Source organism: Oncorhynchus gorbuscha, linkage group LG19 (assembly GCF_021184085.1).
Source record: "Oncorhynchus gorbuscha isolate QuinsamMale2020 ecotype Even-year linkage group LG19, OgorEven_v1.0, whole genome shotgun sequence".
Lineage (NCBI taxonomy): Eukaryota > Metazoa > Chordata > Actinopteri > Salmoniformes > Salmonidae > Oncorhynchus > Oncorhynchus gorbuscha.
Genome location: NC_060191.1, coordinates 70,068,886 through 70,086,532, shown reverse-complemented (window position 1 = coordinate 70,086,532; position 17,647 = coordinate 70,068,886). Strand labels below are relative to the sequence as shown.

Genomic DNA, 17,647 nt, shown 5'->3' with positions numbered 1-17,647 from the left:
TATTGGTCACATACACATGGTTAGCAGATGTTAATGTGAGTGTAGCAAAATGCTTGTGCTTCTAGTTCCGACAGTGCAGTAATATCTAACAAGTAATCTAACCTAACAATTCCACAACTACTACCTTATACACACAAGTGTAAAGGGATAAAGAATATGTACATAAGATATGAATGAGTGATGATACAGAACAGCATAGGCAAGATGCAGTAGATGATATAGAGTACAGTATATACAAATGAGATGAGTAATGTAGGGTATGTAAACAAGATGCAGTAGATGGTATAGAGTACAGTATATACATATGAGATGAGTCATGTAGGGTATGTAAACATTATATTAAGTGGCATTGTTTAAAGTGGCAAGTGATACATATTTTACATCAATTTCCATTTTCCATTAAAAGTGAGCTGGAGTTGAGTCAGTGTGTTGGCAGCAGCCAGGTGGTGGCTGTTTAACAGTCTGATGGCCTTGAGATAGAAGCTGTTTTTCAGTCTCTCGGTCCCAGCGTTGATGCAGCTGTATACACTGTGATCTGTGTATAGCCTGCTCAATAGCAGGATAGCCGTCGCAGGAGACAACCTATTGAGACTCTTCCATGCCACAATAAGTCAGAGTTCTCGGTCAATGTCAACAGTCCATTATGACACTCCTATCCAAAGAGGTGTTATAAAACCAGCCGTTATGGCAACAGAATATAACCACACTAAATGGCTACTATTCAGAATGGGTGTTGGGACACTGTACTTTAGGTTCCCTGCCTTGTTGTGTTGCTGTGTATGAGAAGGAAGAGGATATTAAGGTGCTTGGGATTCCATCAAGACGACATCACACTTCCATCAAGATGACATCACACTTCCATCAAGACAACATCACACTTCCATCAAGACAACATCACACTCCCATCAAGATGACATCACACTCCCATCAAGATGACATCACACTCCCATCAAGATGACATCACACTCCCATCAAGATGACATCACACTCCCATCAAGATGACATCACACTCCCATCAAGATGACATCACACTCCCATCAAGATGACATCACACTCCCATCAAGATGACATCACACTCCCATCAAGATGACATCACACTCCCATCAAGATGACATCACACTCCCATCAAGATGACATCACACTCCCATCAAGATGACATCACACTCCCATCAAGATGACATCACACTCCCATCAAGACGACATCACACTCCCATCAAGACGACATCACACTCCCATCAAGATGACATCACACTCCCATCAAGACGACATCACACTCCCATCAAGACGACATCACACTCCCGTCAAGATGACATCACACTCCCATCAAGACGACATCACACTCCCATCAAGACGACATCACACTCCCATCAAGACGACATCACACTCCCATCAAGATGACATCACACTCCCATCAAGACGACATCACACTCCCATCAAGATGACATCACACTCCCATCAAGACGACATCACACTCCCATCAAGACGACATCACACTCCCATCAAGATGACATCACACTCCCATCAAGATGACATCACACTCCCATCAAGACGACATCACACTCCCATCAAGATGACATCACACTCCCATCAAGACGACATCACACATTGTTTTCCGTTGGATGCCTGCGTCTGGAACCTTGAAGTTCATTGAGGTTGATGGATTACATAGCTCTCTATTGGATAGAAATGTATAATCCGACATTGTCACATAGAACAGGAAGTCTCAGACATTGTCACATAGAACAGGAAGTCTCAGACATTCCAACATTGTCACATGGAACAGGAAGTCTCAGACATTGTCACATAGAACAGGAAGTCTCAGACATTGTCACATAGAACAGGAAGTCTCAGACATTGTCACATAGAACAGGAAGTCTCAGACATTGTCACATAGAACCGGAAGTCTCAGACATTCCAACATTGTCACATGGAACAGGAAGTCTCAGACATTCTAACATTGTCACATAGAACAGGAAGTCTCAGACATTCCAACATTGTCACATAGAACAGGAAGTCTCAGACATTGTCACATAGAACAGGAAGTCTCAGACATTTCACATAGAACAGGAAGTCTCAGACATTGTCACATAGAACAGGAAGTATCTGACATTGTCACATAGAACAGGAAGTCTCTGACATTGTCACATAGAACAGGAAGTCTCAGACATTCCAACATTGTCACATGGAACAGGAAGTCTCAGACATTCCAACATTGTCACATAGAACAGGAAGTCTATGACATTGTCACATAGAACAGGAAGTCTCAGACATTCCAACATTGTCACATAGAACAGGAAGTCTCAGACATTCCAACATTGTCACATAGAACAGGAAGTCTCAGACATTCTAACATTGTCACATAGAACAGGAAGTCTCAGACATTCCAACATTGTCACATAGAACAGGAAGTCTCAGACATTCCAACATTGTCACATAGAACAGGAAGTCTCAGACATTCCAACATTGTCACATAGAACAGGAAGTCTCAGACATTCCAACATTGTCACATAGAACAGGAAGTCTCAGACATTCCAACATTGTCACATAGAACAGGAAGTCTTGTCAGACATTCAGAACATTGTCACATAGAACAGGAAGTCTCAGATATTCCAACATTGTCACATAGAACAGGAAGTCTCAGACATTCCAACATTGTCACATAGAACAGGAAGTCTCAGACATTCCAACATTGTCACATAGAACAGGAAGTCTCAGACATTCCAACATTGTCACATAGAACAGGAAGTCTCAGACATTCCAACATAGAACAGGAAGTCTCAGTTCCAACATTGTCACATAGAACAGAACAGGAAGTCTCTAACATTGTCACATAGAACAGGAAGTCTCTGACATTGTCACATAGAACAGGAAGTCTCAGACATTCTAACATTGTCACATAGAACAGGAAGTCTCAGACATTCTAACATTGTCACATAGAACAGGAAGTCTCAGACATTCTAACATTGTCACATAGAACAGGAAGTCTCAGACATTCTAACATTGTCACATTCTAACATTGTTGTCACATAGAACAGGAAGTCTCAGGAAGAACAGGAAGTCTCAGACATTCTAACATTGTCACATAGAACAGGAAGTCTCAGACATTCTAACATTGTCACAACATTGTTCAACATTGTCAGAACAGGAAGTCTCAGACATTCTAACATTGTCACATAGAACAGGAAGTCTCAGACATTCTAACATTGTCACATAGAACAGGAAGTCAGACATTCTAACATTGTCACATAGAACAGGACATTCTAACATTGTCACATAGAACAGAAGTCTCAGACATTCTAACATTGTCACATAGAACAGGAAGTCTCAGAAGTCAGGAAGTCTCAGACAGACATTCTAACATTGTCACATAGAACAGGAAGTCTCATCACACTGGACCGGTACCTCCTCCCCTCTCCACACCTGCATTCAGACACAGACATTCTAACATTGTCACATAGAACAGGAAGTCTCAGACATTCTAACATCATATAAAACAACCTGGAACAGGAAATGTCCTTTTCACCACATGCACTGGTCAAACAGAGCCCTACGTCTGCCATGATCGTTAAGCTTCAAAGTTAATGGGAGATAAAGGTTAGAGGAGGGATATCACCTTGACAACGCTCTTCTCTCATTTATGTCTCTCCATCTGCCTCCTCTTTTTTCCAGAGGGCTATGATCCAACAGGTTTTATGTGTCTCTCGCTCCCCCTATCAGTCCTTTTTTTTTCTCTCTCTCTCTCTCTCTCTCTCTCTCTCTCTCTCTCTCTCTCTCTCTCTCTCTCTCTCTCTCTCTCTCTCTCTCTCTCTCTTTCTCTCCCTCTATCCGCTTACCTTCAGTGATCTGAAAGGTGAGAGCAACATTGTGGACTGTTTTGTCTCTCTCTCTCTCTCTCTCTCTCTCTCTCTCTCTCTCTCTCTCTCTCTCTCTCTCTCTCTCTCTCTCTCTCTCTCTCTCTCTCTCTCTCTCTCTCTCTCTCTCTCTCTCTCTCTCTCTCTCTCTCTCTCTCTCTCTCTCTCAGGGGCAGACAGCTGGATGCCCTGTAGCAGCTTCAGAGGCTGTGCTGAGGAACACCTGGTTACCACGGTGATGATGAACAGCCTCAGTCACGTAGCCACACCCACCCAGAGAGGAGCATCCTCTGGTCAGGGGCTGTATACATCTGGTATGAGTTGTCTCTCTGGTGCCTGTGTGTGTGGTGATAATACTCCGGAGATATCTAGTCCTTGGGTGGGATAAGTGACTTAGCCTGCAAACTTAACCTCAATATTATATATACATCATAAGCAGTTCAAGCCTGGTTCCTAAGAGTGAAGAGTTAAACATGCTATGTCCATTTCACGTTTGTCCTTCATGATCTAGGAAATATAGATTTGTTAGTGTGTTTGTAAGAACCCCAGGAGTAGAGCTCACCTCTGTTTCTTCTTCTTCTGTGGTTTGACCCCCAGGAGTAGAGCTCACCTCTGTTTCTTCTTCTTCTGTGGTTTGACCCCCAGGAGTAGAGCTCACCTCTGTTTCTTCCTGCTCTGTGGTTTGACCCCCAGGAGTAGAGCTCACCTCTGTTTCTTCCTGCTCTGTGGTTTGACCCCCAGGAGTAGAGCTCACCTCTGTTTCTCCTCTCCTCCTCATAAATCTGTGTTCGCTTGTCTCGTATTTACTCTCAAACACACAGAACTCCATTTAACCTGCAATTAATGCAGCTCAGATTCCTGCGTATGGATTCACTTTCCTGTCACCGACAATGCAGGTTTCATAAAGAGATTATACCGTGTTATCAGTCACACACACACGCACAGGGAGAGAGAGGATTGGGAGCTGGTCCAGTGCTGTGTGCCTCTCCTCTCCTCACTCTCTAGGAGCTCAGAAACACTGAGGTAATCTGTTTACGTTGTGACACGGCTAATACCGCCTGCTGCTAATCAAATCATTACAGTCCCTTTGCGAAACCATCTCTCCCTTCCTCTTCCTCACCCCGCTCCCTCCGCCTTTCTTCTCTCGAAGTCTGTACCATGTCTTTCTTTTACGGTGTTTATGGCCCAGTTTTACCCAGGACGGCTCTGTCTCTGTCTGTTTATGACCCAGTTTTACCCAGGACACCTCTACTCTGTCTGTTTATGGCCCAGTTTTACCCAGGACACCTCTACTCTGTTTATGACCCAGTTTTACCCAGGACGGCTCTACTCTGTCTGTTTATGACCCAGTTTTACCCAGGACGGCTCCACTCTGTCTGTTTATGGCCCAGTTTTACACAGGACGCCTCTACTCTGTCTGTTTATAACCCAGTTTTACCCAGGACGGCTCTACTCTGTCTGTTTATGACCCAGTTTTACCCAGGACGGCTCTACTCTGTCTGTTTATAACCCAGTTTTACCCAGGACGGCTCTACTCTGTCTGTTTATAACCCAGTTTTACCCAGGATGGCTCTGTTCTGTCTGTTTATGACCCAGTTTTACCCAGGACCGGTCTACTCTGTCTGTTTATGGCCCAGTTTTACCCAGGACGGCTCTACTCTGTTTATGACCCAGTTTTACCCAGGACGGCTCTACTCTGTCTGTTTATGACCCAGTTTTACCCAGGACGGCTCTACTCTGTTTATCATATCCAGTAAGACCCAGGATGGGACATGCCCCCCTCAGAGAGAGACACACAGCTTAATGTGAGCTCTCACATTTTTCAACATGTTTTTTACAAAAGGATAGTTTTGAGTTGGAGAAACTTTGATTTTTCGTCAGGGACATATACAGGATACTACCCTCCACAACAAAACCTTCTGTCACGCCTTGGTCATTGTATTTTGTGTTTTTGTTATATGTTTGGGTAGGCCAGGGTGTGACATGGGTTTATATGTTGTTTTTCGTATTGGGGTTTGTAGTATTTGGGATCGCGGCTGATTAGGGGTGTGGTATAGGCTTGGCTGCCTGAGGCGATTCTCAGAGTCAGGTGATTCTCGTTGTCTCTGATTGGGAACCGTATTTAGGCAGCCTTAGTTTCGCTTTGTAGTTCGTGGGTGATTGTTCCTGTCTCTGTGTAGTGTTCACCAGATAGGCTGTAATAGGTTTCACGTTCCGTTTGTTGTTTTTGTATTTATGAGTTTTTTCATGTATCGTTCCGTTTTCGTTCATTAAAGTCATGAGTAACCACCACGCTGCATTTCGGTCCGACTCTCTTCCTTCAACAGACGAATGCCGTTACAGAATCACCCACCACTCACGGACCGAGCAGTGTGTAAACTGGCAGCGACAGCTTCAACAGCGAAAGGAGGACGTTATGGACGGTAGAGGCATGGAGTATACGACGTGGGAAGAAATCGACAGGTGGGCGGCCGACCCAGAGAGAGTGCAGGCGCCCGCCTGGGATTCGCTGCAGCAATGCGAAGAGGGCTACAGGCGAATGGAGTCAATAAAAAAGAGAAGGTGGCGCAGAGAGAGAGTGGCTGAGTCAGGGTTCAGACCTGAGCCAACTCTCCCTGTTAATCGTGAAGAGCAGTTGCAGTGGGAGAGGCTGCACCACTTGGAGAATTGGATATGGGAGGAGGAATTAGACGGGAAAGGACCCTGGGCTCAGCCTGGAGAATATCGCCGTCCCAAGGAAGAAATAGAAGCAGCTAAAGCGGAGAGGCGCTGGTATGAGGAGGCAGCACGGCGACGCTGTTGGAAGTCCGAAAAGCAGCCCCAAAAAATTATTGGGGGGGCTTACAGGGAGTATGGCTCTGCCAGGTAGGAGACCTGCGCAAACTCCCTGTGCTCACCGTTGGGCTAGAGAGACCGGGCAGGCACCGTGTTATGCTATGGAGCGCACAGTGTTTTCAGTGCGGGAGCATAGCCCGGTGCGGCACATACCAGCCCTTCCTATTGGCCGGGCTAGAGTGGGCATCGAGCCAGGCAAGCTTGGGCAGGCTCGGTGCTCAAGAGCTCCAGTGCGCCTGCACGGTCCGGTCTACCCAGAGCCACCTCCACACACCAGTCCTCCGGTAGCAGCTCCCCGCACCAGGCTTCCTGTGCGTGTCCTCGATCCAGTACCACCAGTTCCAGCACCACGCACCAGGCCTTCAGTGCGCCTCGCCTGTTCAGCGCAGCCAGCGCTTTTCTCCTCTCCTGCGCTGTCGGAGTCTCCTGCCTGTTTAGCGCAGCCAGAGCCTGTCTCCTCTCCTGCGCTGTCGGAGTCTCCCGCCTGTTTAGCGCAGCCAGAGCCTGTCTCCTCTCCTGCGCTACTGGAGTCTCCTGTCTGTTCAGCGCTATCAGAGCCTTCCTTCCCTCCTCCTCTGTCGGAGTCTCCCGCCTGTTCATCGCTATCAGAGCCTTCCTTCTCTACAGCGCTGCCGGAGCCTCCTGCCTGTTCGGAGCAGCCTGAGCTGTCAGTCTGCATGAAGCAGCCAGAGCTGCCAGTCTGCAAGGAGCTGCTAGTCTGCAAGGTGCTGCCAGCCTGCATGGAGCAGTCAGAGCTGTCAGTCTGCATGAAGCAGCTAGAGCTGTCAGTCTGCATGAAGCAGCCAGAGCTGTCAGTCTGCATGAAGCTGCCAGAGATGTCAGTCTGCATGAAGCTGCCAGAGCTGTCAGTCTGCATGAAGCAGCCAGAGATGTCAGTCTGCATGAAGCAGCCAGAGCTGTCAGTCTGCATGAAGCAGCTAGATCCGCCAGTCAGCCATGATCTTCTAGATCTGTCAGACAACCAGTCTCTTCCAGATCTGCCAGACAACCAGTCTCTTCCAGATCTGCCAGACAACCAGTCTCTTCCAGATCTGCCAGACAACCAGTCTCTTCCAGATCTGCCAGACAACCAGTCTCTTCCAGATCTGCCAGACAACCAGTCTCTTCCAGATCTGCCAGTCAACCAGTCTCTTCCAGATCTGCCAGACAACCAGTCTCTTCCAGATCTGCCAGTCAACCAGAATCTTCCAGATCTGCCAGCCAGCCAGGATTTACCGGAGCCTACTACCTGCCTGAGCTTCATCTCAGTACTGGGCTTCATCTCAGTACTGGGCTTCCTCTCAGTACTGGGCTTCCTCTGTCCCGAGCTGCCCCTCTGTCCCGAGCTGCCCCTCTGTCCCGAGCTGCCCCTCTGTCCCGAGCTGCCCCTCAGTCACGAGCTGCCCCTCAGTTCATTGGGGATCTGGGTGAGGACTATTAGGCCATGGTCGGCGGAGAGGGTGGATTATCCCAGGACACGAAGGGGAGGAACAAGGACATTAATGGAGTGGGGTCCACGTCCCGAGCCGGAGCCGCCACCATGGACAGACGCCCACCCGGACCCTCCCTATGGTTTGAGGTGCATCCGGGAGTCCGCACCTTAGGGGGGGGGGGGTTCTGTCACGCCTTGGTCATTGTATTTTGTGTTTTTGTTATATGTTTGGGTAGGCCAGGGTGTGACATGGGTTTATATGTTGTTTTTCGTATTGGGGTTTGTAGTATTTGGGATCGCGGCTGATTAGGGGTGTTGTATAGGCTTGGCTGCCTGAGGCGATTCTCAATCAGAGTCAGGTGATTCTCGTTGTCTCTGATTGGGAACCGTATTTAGGCAGCCTTAGTTTCGCTTTGTAGTTCGTGGGTGATTGTTCCTGTCTCTGTGTACTGTTCACCAGATAGGCTGTAATAGGTTTCACGTTCCGTTTGTTGTTTTTGTATTGAGTTATTTCAGGATACTACCCTCCACAACATAACCTTCACTGTGTCATATACAGGATACTACCCTCCACAACACAACCTTCACTGTGTCATATACAGGATACTGCCCTCCACAACACAACCTTCACTATGTCACCAGGACATATACAGGATACTACCCTCCACAACACAACCTTCACTATGTCACCAGGACATATACAGGATACTACCCTCCACAACCTAACCTTCACTGTGTCATATACAGGATACTACCCTCCACAACACAACTTTCACTATGTCATATACAGGATACTACCCTCCACAACACAACCTTCACTATGTCACCAGGACATATACAGGATACTACCCTCCACAACACAACCTTCACTATGTCACCAGGACATATACAGGATACTACCCTCCACAACACAACCTTCACTATGTCATATACAGGATACTGCCCTCCACAACACAACCTTCACTATGTCACCAGGACATATACAGGATACTACCCTCCACAACACAACCTTCACTATGTCACCAGGACATATACAGGATACTACCCTCCACAACACAACCTTCACTATGTCACCAGGACATATACAGGATACTACCCTCCACAACATAACCTTCACTATGTCACCAGGACATATACAGGATACTACCCTCCACAACACTATGTCACCAGGACATATACAGGATACTACCCTCCACAACACTATGTCACCAGGACATATATAGGATACTACCCTCCACAACACTATGTCACCAGGACATATATAGGATACTACCCTCCACAACACTACCTTCACTATGTCACCAGGACATATACAGGATACTACCCTCCACAACACTATGTCACCAGGACATATACAGGATACTACCCTCCACAACACTATGTCACCAGGACATATATAGGATACTACCCTCCACAACACTACCTTCACTATGTCACCAGGACATATACAGGATACTACCCTCCACAACACTATGTCACCAGGACATATATAGGATACTGCCCTCCACAACACTACCTTCACTATGTCACCAGGACATATACAGGATACTACCCTCCACAACACTATGTCACCAGGACATATACAGGATACTGCCCTCCACAGCATGGCATTCGCTCCAGATCAAACCTACAACCTAATTTTGACCAAAATTAACCAGAGAGATTACTGCTTCCAAGGTTTTATTTTTCCAAGCTATACGGAGGATGTTGTACGGAGGGTGTTGTACGGAGGATGTTGTACGGAGGGTGTTGTACAGAGGGTGTTGTACGGAGGGTGTTGTACGGAGGATGTTGTACGGAGGATGTTGTACAGAGGGTGTTATACAGAGGGTGTTGTACGGAGGATGTTGTACGGAGGATGTTGTACGGAGGGTGTTGTACGGAGGGTGTTGTACGGAGGTGTTGTACGGAGGGTGTTGTACAGAGGGTGTTGTACGGAGGGTGTTGTACGGAGGGTGTTGTACGGAGGGTGTTGTACAGAGGGTGTTGTACAGAGGGTGTTGTACAGAGGGTGTTGTACAGAGGTGTTGTACGGAGGGTGATGTACGGAGGGTGTTGTACAGAGGGTGTTGTACAGAGGGTGTTGTACAGAGGGTGTTGTACAGAGGGTGTTGTAGAGGGTGTTGTACAGAGGGTGTTGTACGGAGGTGTTGTACGGAGGGTGTTGTACGGAGGGTGTTGTACAGAGGGTGTTGTACAGAGGGTGTTGTAGAGGGTGTTGTACAGAGGGTGTTGTACGGAGGTGTTGTACGGAGGGTGTTGTACGGAGGGTGTTGTACAGAGGGTGTTGTACGGAGTGTGTTGTACGGAGGGTGTTGTACCATTCCTACCTGGAACTGAGCCAGATACAAATTCAATTAGCACTAAAGGTGTGAAGTAAAAGTCCTTTGGGCCCAACAAGTGTCAGGAGTCTTTGAAGCGTCCTCTGAAGACCCACTCTTGTTGTTCAAAGACCATCACTGGCATTTTATACAGGAAATCTGCCTCCAGAAATGAAAGCTGCTCCCAAGTGGGTGAGACACCTACTCCCATTCCCTACTACACTGCCTGCTGCACTGCTACTTGGATTCCACCTGGCGATCTGTTCACCATCTGCCCTGGTCTGTCTCCCCCTGTCTGGTACAGGTACCTCCACCACACTCACCTCTCTCTGTTCACCATCTGCCCTGGTCTGTCTCCCCCTGTCTGGTACAGGTACCTCCACCACACTCACCTCTCTCTGTTCACCATCTGCCCTGGCCTGTCTCCCCCTGTCTGGTACAGGTACCTCCACCACACTCACCTCTCTCTGTTCACCATCTGCCCTGGTCTGTCTCCCCCTGTCTGGTACAGGTACCTCCACCACACTCACCTCTCTCTGTTCACCATCTGCCCTGGCCTGTCTCCTCCTGTCTGGTACAGGTAGCCCCCCCACACGCCCCCCCCCCCCTCTCCCTGGCCTGTCTCCCCCTGTCTGGTACAGGTTCCTCCACCACACCCCCCTCCCTCCTCTCCCTGGTCTGTCTCCCCCTGTCTGGTACAGGTACCTCCACCACACTCCCCCTCTCTCCCTGGCCTGTCTCTCCCTGTCTGGTACAGGTACCTCCACCACACTCCCCCTCTCTCCCTGGCCTGTCTCTCCCTGTCTGGTACAGGTACCTCCACCACACTCCCCCCTCTCTCCCTGGCCTGTCTCCCCCTGTCTGGTACAGGTACCTCCAACACACTCCCCCTCTCTCCCTGGCCTGTCTCCCCCTGTCTGGTACAGGTACCTCCACCACACTCCCCCTCCCCCTCTCCCTGGTCTGTCTCCCCCTGGCTGGTACAGGTACCTCCAACACACTCCCCCTCTCTCCCTGGCCTGTCTCTCCCTGTCTGGTACAGGTACCTCCAACACACTCCCCCTCTCTCCCTGGCCTGTCTCTCCTGTCTGGTACAGGTAGCCCCCCCACATGCCCCCCTCCCCCCTCTCTCCCTGGTCTGTCTCCCCCTGTCTGGTACAGGTACCTCCACCACACTCCCCCTCTCTCCCTGGTCTGTCTCCCCCTGTCTGGTACAGGTACCTCCACCACACTCCCCCTCTCTCCCTGGCCTGTCTCTCCCTGTCTGGTACAGGTACCTCCACCACACTCCCCCTCTCTCCCTGGCCTGTCTCCCCCTGCTGGTACAGGTACCTCCACCACACTCCCCTCTCTCCCTGGCCTGTCTCCCCCTGTCTGGTACAGGTACCTCCACCACACTCCCCTCCCCCTCTCCCTGGTCTGTCTCCCCTGGCTGGTACAGGTACCTCCAACACACTCCCCCTCTCTCCCTGGCCTGTCTCTCCCTGTCTGGTACAGGTACCTCCAACACACTCCCCCTCTCTCCCTGGCCTGTCTCTCCCTGTCTGGTACAGGTAGCCCCCCCACATGCCCCCTCCCCTCTCTCCCTGGTCTGTCTCCCCCTGTCTGGTACAGGTACCTCCACCACACTCCCCCTCTCTCCCTGGTCTGTCTCCCCCTGTCTGGTACAGGTACCTCCAACACACTCCCCCTCTCCCTGGCCTGTCTCCCCTGTCTGGTACAGGTACCTCCACCACACTCCCCTCTCTCCCTGGCCTGTCTCCCCTGTCTGGTACAGGTACCTCCACCACACTCCCCTCCCCCTCTCCCTGGTCTGTCTCCCCCTGGCTGGTACAGGTACCTCCAACACACTCCCCCTCTCTCCCTGGCCTGTCTCTCCCTGTCTGGTACAGGTACCTCCACCACACTCCCCCTCTCTCCTGGCCTGTCTCTCCCTGTCTGGTACAGGTACCTCCACCACACTCCCCCTCTCTCCCTGGCCTGTCTCTCCCTGTCTGGTACAGGTACCTCCAACACACTCCCCCTCTCTCCCTGGCCTGTCTCTCCTGTCTGGTACAGGTAGCCCCCACATGCCCCCTCCCCCTCTCTCCCTGGTCTGTCTCCCCCTGTCTGGTACAGGTACCTCCACCACACTCCCCCTCTCTCCCTGGCCTGTCTCTCCCTGTCTGGTACAGGTAGCCCCCCCACACGCCCCCTCCCCCTCTCCCTGGCCTGTCTCCCTGTCTGGTACAGGTACCTCCACCACACTCCCCCTCTCTCCCTGGCCTGTCTCTCCCTGTCTGGTACAGGTACCTCCCCACACTCCCCCTCTCTCCTGGTCTGTCTCCCCCTGTCTGGTACAGGTACCTCCACCACACTCCCCCTCCCCCTCTCCCTGGTCTGTCTCTCCTGTCTGGTACAGGTACCTCCACCACACTCCCCCTCTCTCCCTGGTCTGTCTCCCCCTGTCTGGTACAGGTACCTCCACCACACTCCCCCTCTCCCTGGCCTGTCTCCTCCTGTCTGGTACAGGTACCTCCACCACACTCCCCCTCCCCCTCCCTGGTCTGTCTCCCCCTGGCTGGTATAGGTACCTCCAACACACTCCCCCTCTCTCCCTGGCCTGTCTCCCCCTGTCTGGTACAGGTACCTCCACCACACTCCCCCTCTCTCCCTGGTTCTGTCTCCCCCTGTCTGGTACAGGTACCTCCACCACACTCCCCCCTCTCTCTCTGGCCTGTCTCCCCCTGTCTGGTACAGGTACCTCCACCACTGCTCCCCCCTCTCTCCCTGGCCTGTCTCCCCTGTCTGGTTTAGGTACCTCCACCACACTCCCCCTCTCTCCCTGGCCTGTCTCCCCTGTCTGGTACAGGTAGCCCCCCCCCTCCCCCTCTCCCTGGCCTGTCTCTCCCTGTCTGGTACAGGTTCCTCCACCACACTCCCCCTCTCTCCCTGGCCTGTCTCCCCTGTCTGGTACAGGTTCCTCCACCACACTCCCCCTCTCTCCCTGGCCTGTCTCTCCCTGTCTGGTACAGGTACCTCCACCACACTACCCCCTCTCTCCCTGGCCTGTCTCCCCCTGTCTGGTACAGGTTCCTCCACCACACTCCCCCTCTCTCCCTGGCCTGTCTCCCCCTGTCTGGTACAGGTTCCTCTCGTTTTCCCCCCTCTCTCCCTGGCCTGTCTCCTCCTGTCTGGTACAGGCTACCTCCACCACACTCCCCCCTCTCTCCTGGCCTGTCTCCTCCTGTCTGGTACAGGTTCCTCCACCACACTCACCTCTCTCTGTTTACCATCTGCCCTGGCCTGTCTCCCCCTGTCTGGTACAGGTACCTCCACCACACTCACCTCTCTCTGTTCACCATCTGCCCTGGCCTGTCTCCCCCTGTCTGGTACAGGTACCTCCACCACACTCACCTCTCTCTGTTCACCATCTGCCCTGTCTGTCTCCCCCTGTCTGGTACAGGTACCTCCACCACACTCAACTCTCTCTGTTCACCATCTGCCCTGGCCTGTCTCCTCCTGTCTGGTACAGGTAGCCCCCTGTCCCCCTCTCCCTGGCCTGTCTCCCCCTGTCTGGTACAGGTTCCTCCACCACACTCCCCCTCCCCCTCTCCCTGGTCTGTCTCCCCCTGTCTGGTACAGGTCTCCACCACACTCCCCCTGTCTCTCCCCTGTCTCTCCTGTCTGGTACAGGTAGCTCCACCACACTCCCCCTCTCTCCCTGGCCTGTCTCCCCAGTCTGGTACAGGTACCTGAACACACTCCCCCCCTCTCTCCCTGGTCTGTCTCCCCCTGTCTGGTACAGGTACCTCCACCACACTCCCCCCTCTCTCCCTGGCCTGTCTCCTCCTGTCTGGTACAGGTACCTCCACCACACTCCCCCTCCCCCCTCCCTGGTCTGTCTCCCCCTGGCTGGTACAGGTCTCCACCACACTCCCCCCTCTCTCCCTGGCCTGTCTCCCCCTGTCTGGTACAGGTACCTCCAACACACTCCCCCTCTCTCCCTGGTCTGTCTCCCCCTGTCTGGTACAGGTACCTCCACCACACTCCCCCCTCTCTCCCTGGCCTGTCTCCTCCTGTCTGGTACAGGTTCCTCCACCACACTCACCTCTCTCTGTTTACCATCTGCCCTGGCCTGTCTCCCCCTGTCTGGTACAGGTACCTCCACCACACTCACCTCTCTCTGTTCACCATCTGCCCTGGCCTGTCTCCCCCTGTCTGGTACAGGTACCTCCACCACACTCACCTCTCTCTGTTCACCATCTGCCCTGGTCTGTCTCCCCCTGTCTGGTACAGGTACCTCCACCACACTCACCTCTCTCTGTTCACCATCTGCCCTGGCCTGTCTCCCCCTGTCTGGTACAGGTACCTCCACCACACTCACCTCTCTCTGTTCACCATCTGCCCTGGCCTGTCTCCCCCTGTCTGGTACAGGTACCTCCACCACACTCACCTCTCTCTGTTCACCATCTGCCCTGGCCTGTCTCTCCCTGTCTGGTACAGGTACCTCCAACACACTCCCCCCTCTCTCCCTGGCCTGTCTCTCCCTGTCTGGTACAGGTGCCCCCCACATGCCCCCCTCCCCCTCTCTCCCTGGTCTGTCTCCCCCTGTCTGGTACAGGTACCTCCACCACACTCCCCCTCTCTCCCTGGTCTGTCTCCCCCATGGTGTCTGGTACAGGTACCTCCAACACACTCCCCCTCTCTCCCTGGCCTGTCTCCCCCTGTCTGGTACAGGTACCTCCACCACACTCCCCTCTCTCCCTGGCCTGTCTCCCTGTCTGGTACAGGTACCTCCACCACACTCCCCCTCCCTGGTCTGTCTCCCCCTGGCTGGTACAGGTTCTCCAACGCCTTCCCCCTCTTCCTGGCCTGTCTTCCCTGTCTGGTACAGGTATGTTCCACCACACTCCCCCTCTCTCCCTGGCCTGTCTCTCCCTGTCTGGTACAGGTACCTCCACCACACTCCCCCTCTCTCCCTGGCCTGTCTCCTCCTGTCTGGTACAGGTAGCCCCCCCACACGCCCCCCCTCCCCCTCTCCTGGCCTGTCTCCCCCTGTCTGGTACAGGTTCCTCCACCACACTCCCCCCTCCCCCTCTCCCTGGTCTGTCTCCCCCTGTCTTGTACAGGTACCTCCACCACACTCCCCCTCTCTCCCTGGCCTGTCTCTCCCTGTCTGGTACAGGATACCTCCACCACACTCCCCCTCTCTCCCTGGCCTGTCTCCCTGTCTGGTACAGGTACCTCCAACACACTCCCCCTCTTCCCTGGTCTGTCTCCCCCTGTCTGGTACAGGTACCTCCACCACCTCCCCCTCTCTCCCTGGCCTGTCTCCTCCTGTCTGGTACAGGTACCTCCACCTCCTCCCCACAACCCCTCTCCTGGTCTGTCTCCCCCTGGCTGGTACAGGATACCTCCACCACACTCCCCCTCTCTCCCTGGCCTGTCTCCCCCTGTCTGGTACAGGTACCTCCACAACACTCCCCCTTCTCCCTGGTCTGTCTCCCCTGTCTGGTACAGGTACCTCCCTCCACACTCCCCCTCTTCCCTGGCCTGTCACCTGTCTGGTACAGGTTCCTCCACCACACTCACCTTCTGTTTACCATCTGCCCTGGCCTGTCTCCCCCTGGGTACAGGTACCTCCACAACACTCACCTCTCTCCTGTTCACCATCTGCCCTGGCCTGTCTCCCCCATCTGGTACAGGTACCTCCACCACACTCACCTCTCTCTGTTCACCATCTGCCCTGGTCTGTCTCCCCTGTCTGGTACAGGTACCTCCACAACACTCACCTTCACTGTTCACCATCTGCCCTGGCCTATCTCCCCCTGGGTACAGGTACCCTCCACCACACTCACCTCTCTCTGTTCACCATCTGCCCTGGCCTGTCTCCCCCTGTCTGGTACAGGTACCTCCACAACACTCACCTCTCTCTGTTCACCATCTGCCCTGGCCTGTCTCTCCCTGGGTACAGGTACCTCCAACACACTCCCCCTCTCTCCCTGGCCTGTCTCTCCCTGTCTGGTACAGGTAGCCCCCCACATGCCCCCCTCCCCAACTCCCTGGTCTGTCTCCCCCTGTCTGGTACAGGTACCTCCACCACACTCCCCCTCTCTCCCTGGTCTGTCTCCCCAGTCTGGTACAGGTACCTCCAACACACTCCCCCTCTCTCCCTGGCCTGTCTCCCCCTGTCTGGTACTACCCTCCACCACACTCCCCTCTCTCCTGGCCTGTCTCCCCCTGTCTGGTACAGGTACCTCCACCACACTCCCCCTCCCCCTCTCCCTGGTCTGTCTCCCCCTGGCTGGTACAGGTACCTCCAACACACTCCCCTCTCCCTGGCCTGTCTCTCCTGTCTGGTACAGGTACCTCCACCACACTCCCCCTCTCTCCCTGGCCTGTCTCTCCCTGTCTGGTACAGGTACCTCCACCACACTCCCCCTCTCTCCCTGGCCTGTCTCCTCCTGTCTGGTACAGGTAGCCCCCCACACGCCCCCTCCCCCTCTCCCTGGCCTGTCTCCCCCTGTCTGGTACAGGTTCCTCCACCACACTCCCCCCTCCCCCTCTCCCTGGTCTGTCTCCCCTGTCTTGTACAGGTACCTCCACCACACTCCCCCTCTCTCCCTGGCCTGTCTCTCCCTGTCTGGTACAGGTACCTCCACCACACTCCCCCTCTCTCCCTGGCCTGTCTCCCCCTGTCTGGTACAGGTACCTCCAACACACTCCCCCTCTCTCCCTGGTCTGTCTCCCCCTGTCTGGTACAGGTACCTCCACCACACTCCCCCTCTCTCCCTGGCCTGTCTCCTCCTGTCTGGTACAGGTACCTCCACCACACTCCCCCTCCCCCTCTCCCTGGTCTGTCTCCCCCTGGCTGGTACAGGTACCTCCACCACACTCCCCCTCTCTCCCTGGCCTGTCTCCCCCTGTCTGGTACAGGTACCTCCAACACACTCCCCCTCTCTCCCTGGTCTGTCTCCCCCTGTCTGGTACAGGTACCTCCACCACACTCCCCCCTCTCTCCCTGGCCTGTCTCCTCCTGTCTGGTACAGGTTCCTCCACCACACTCACCTCTCTCTGTTTACCATCTGCCCTGGCCTGTCTCCCCCTGTCTGGTACAGGTACCTCCACCACACTCACCTCTCTCTGTTCACCATCTGCCCTGGCCTGTCTCCCCCTGTCTGGTACAGGTACCTCCACCACACTCACCTCTCTCTGTTCACCATCTG

The 17,647-nt window shown here is 53.2% G+C and overlaps 1 protein-coding gene across 2 annotated transcripts in view; it reads left to right on the top strand.

Annotated features, from left to right (window-relative positions):
• zbbx (zinc finger, B-box domain containing) overlaps positions 1–17,647 on the top strand; it is a 41,974-nt gene that overhangs the window by 7,731 nt on the left and 16,596 nt on the right. For both annotated transcript variants that reach the window (XM_046315724.1, XM_046315723.1), the window contains exon 4: positions 4,022–4,165. In XM_046315724.1, the coding sequence (XP_046171680.1) occupies positions 4,022–4,165 (144 nt within the window). The remainder of the gene's footprint in view (positions 1–4,021; positions 4,166–17,647) is intronic.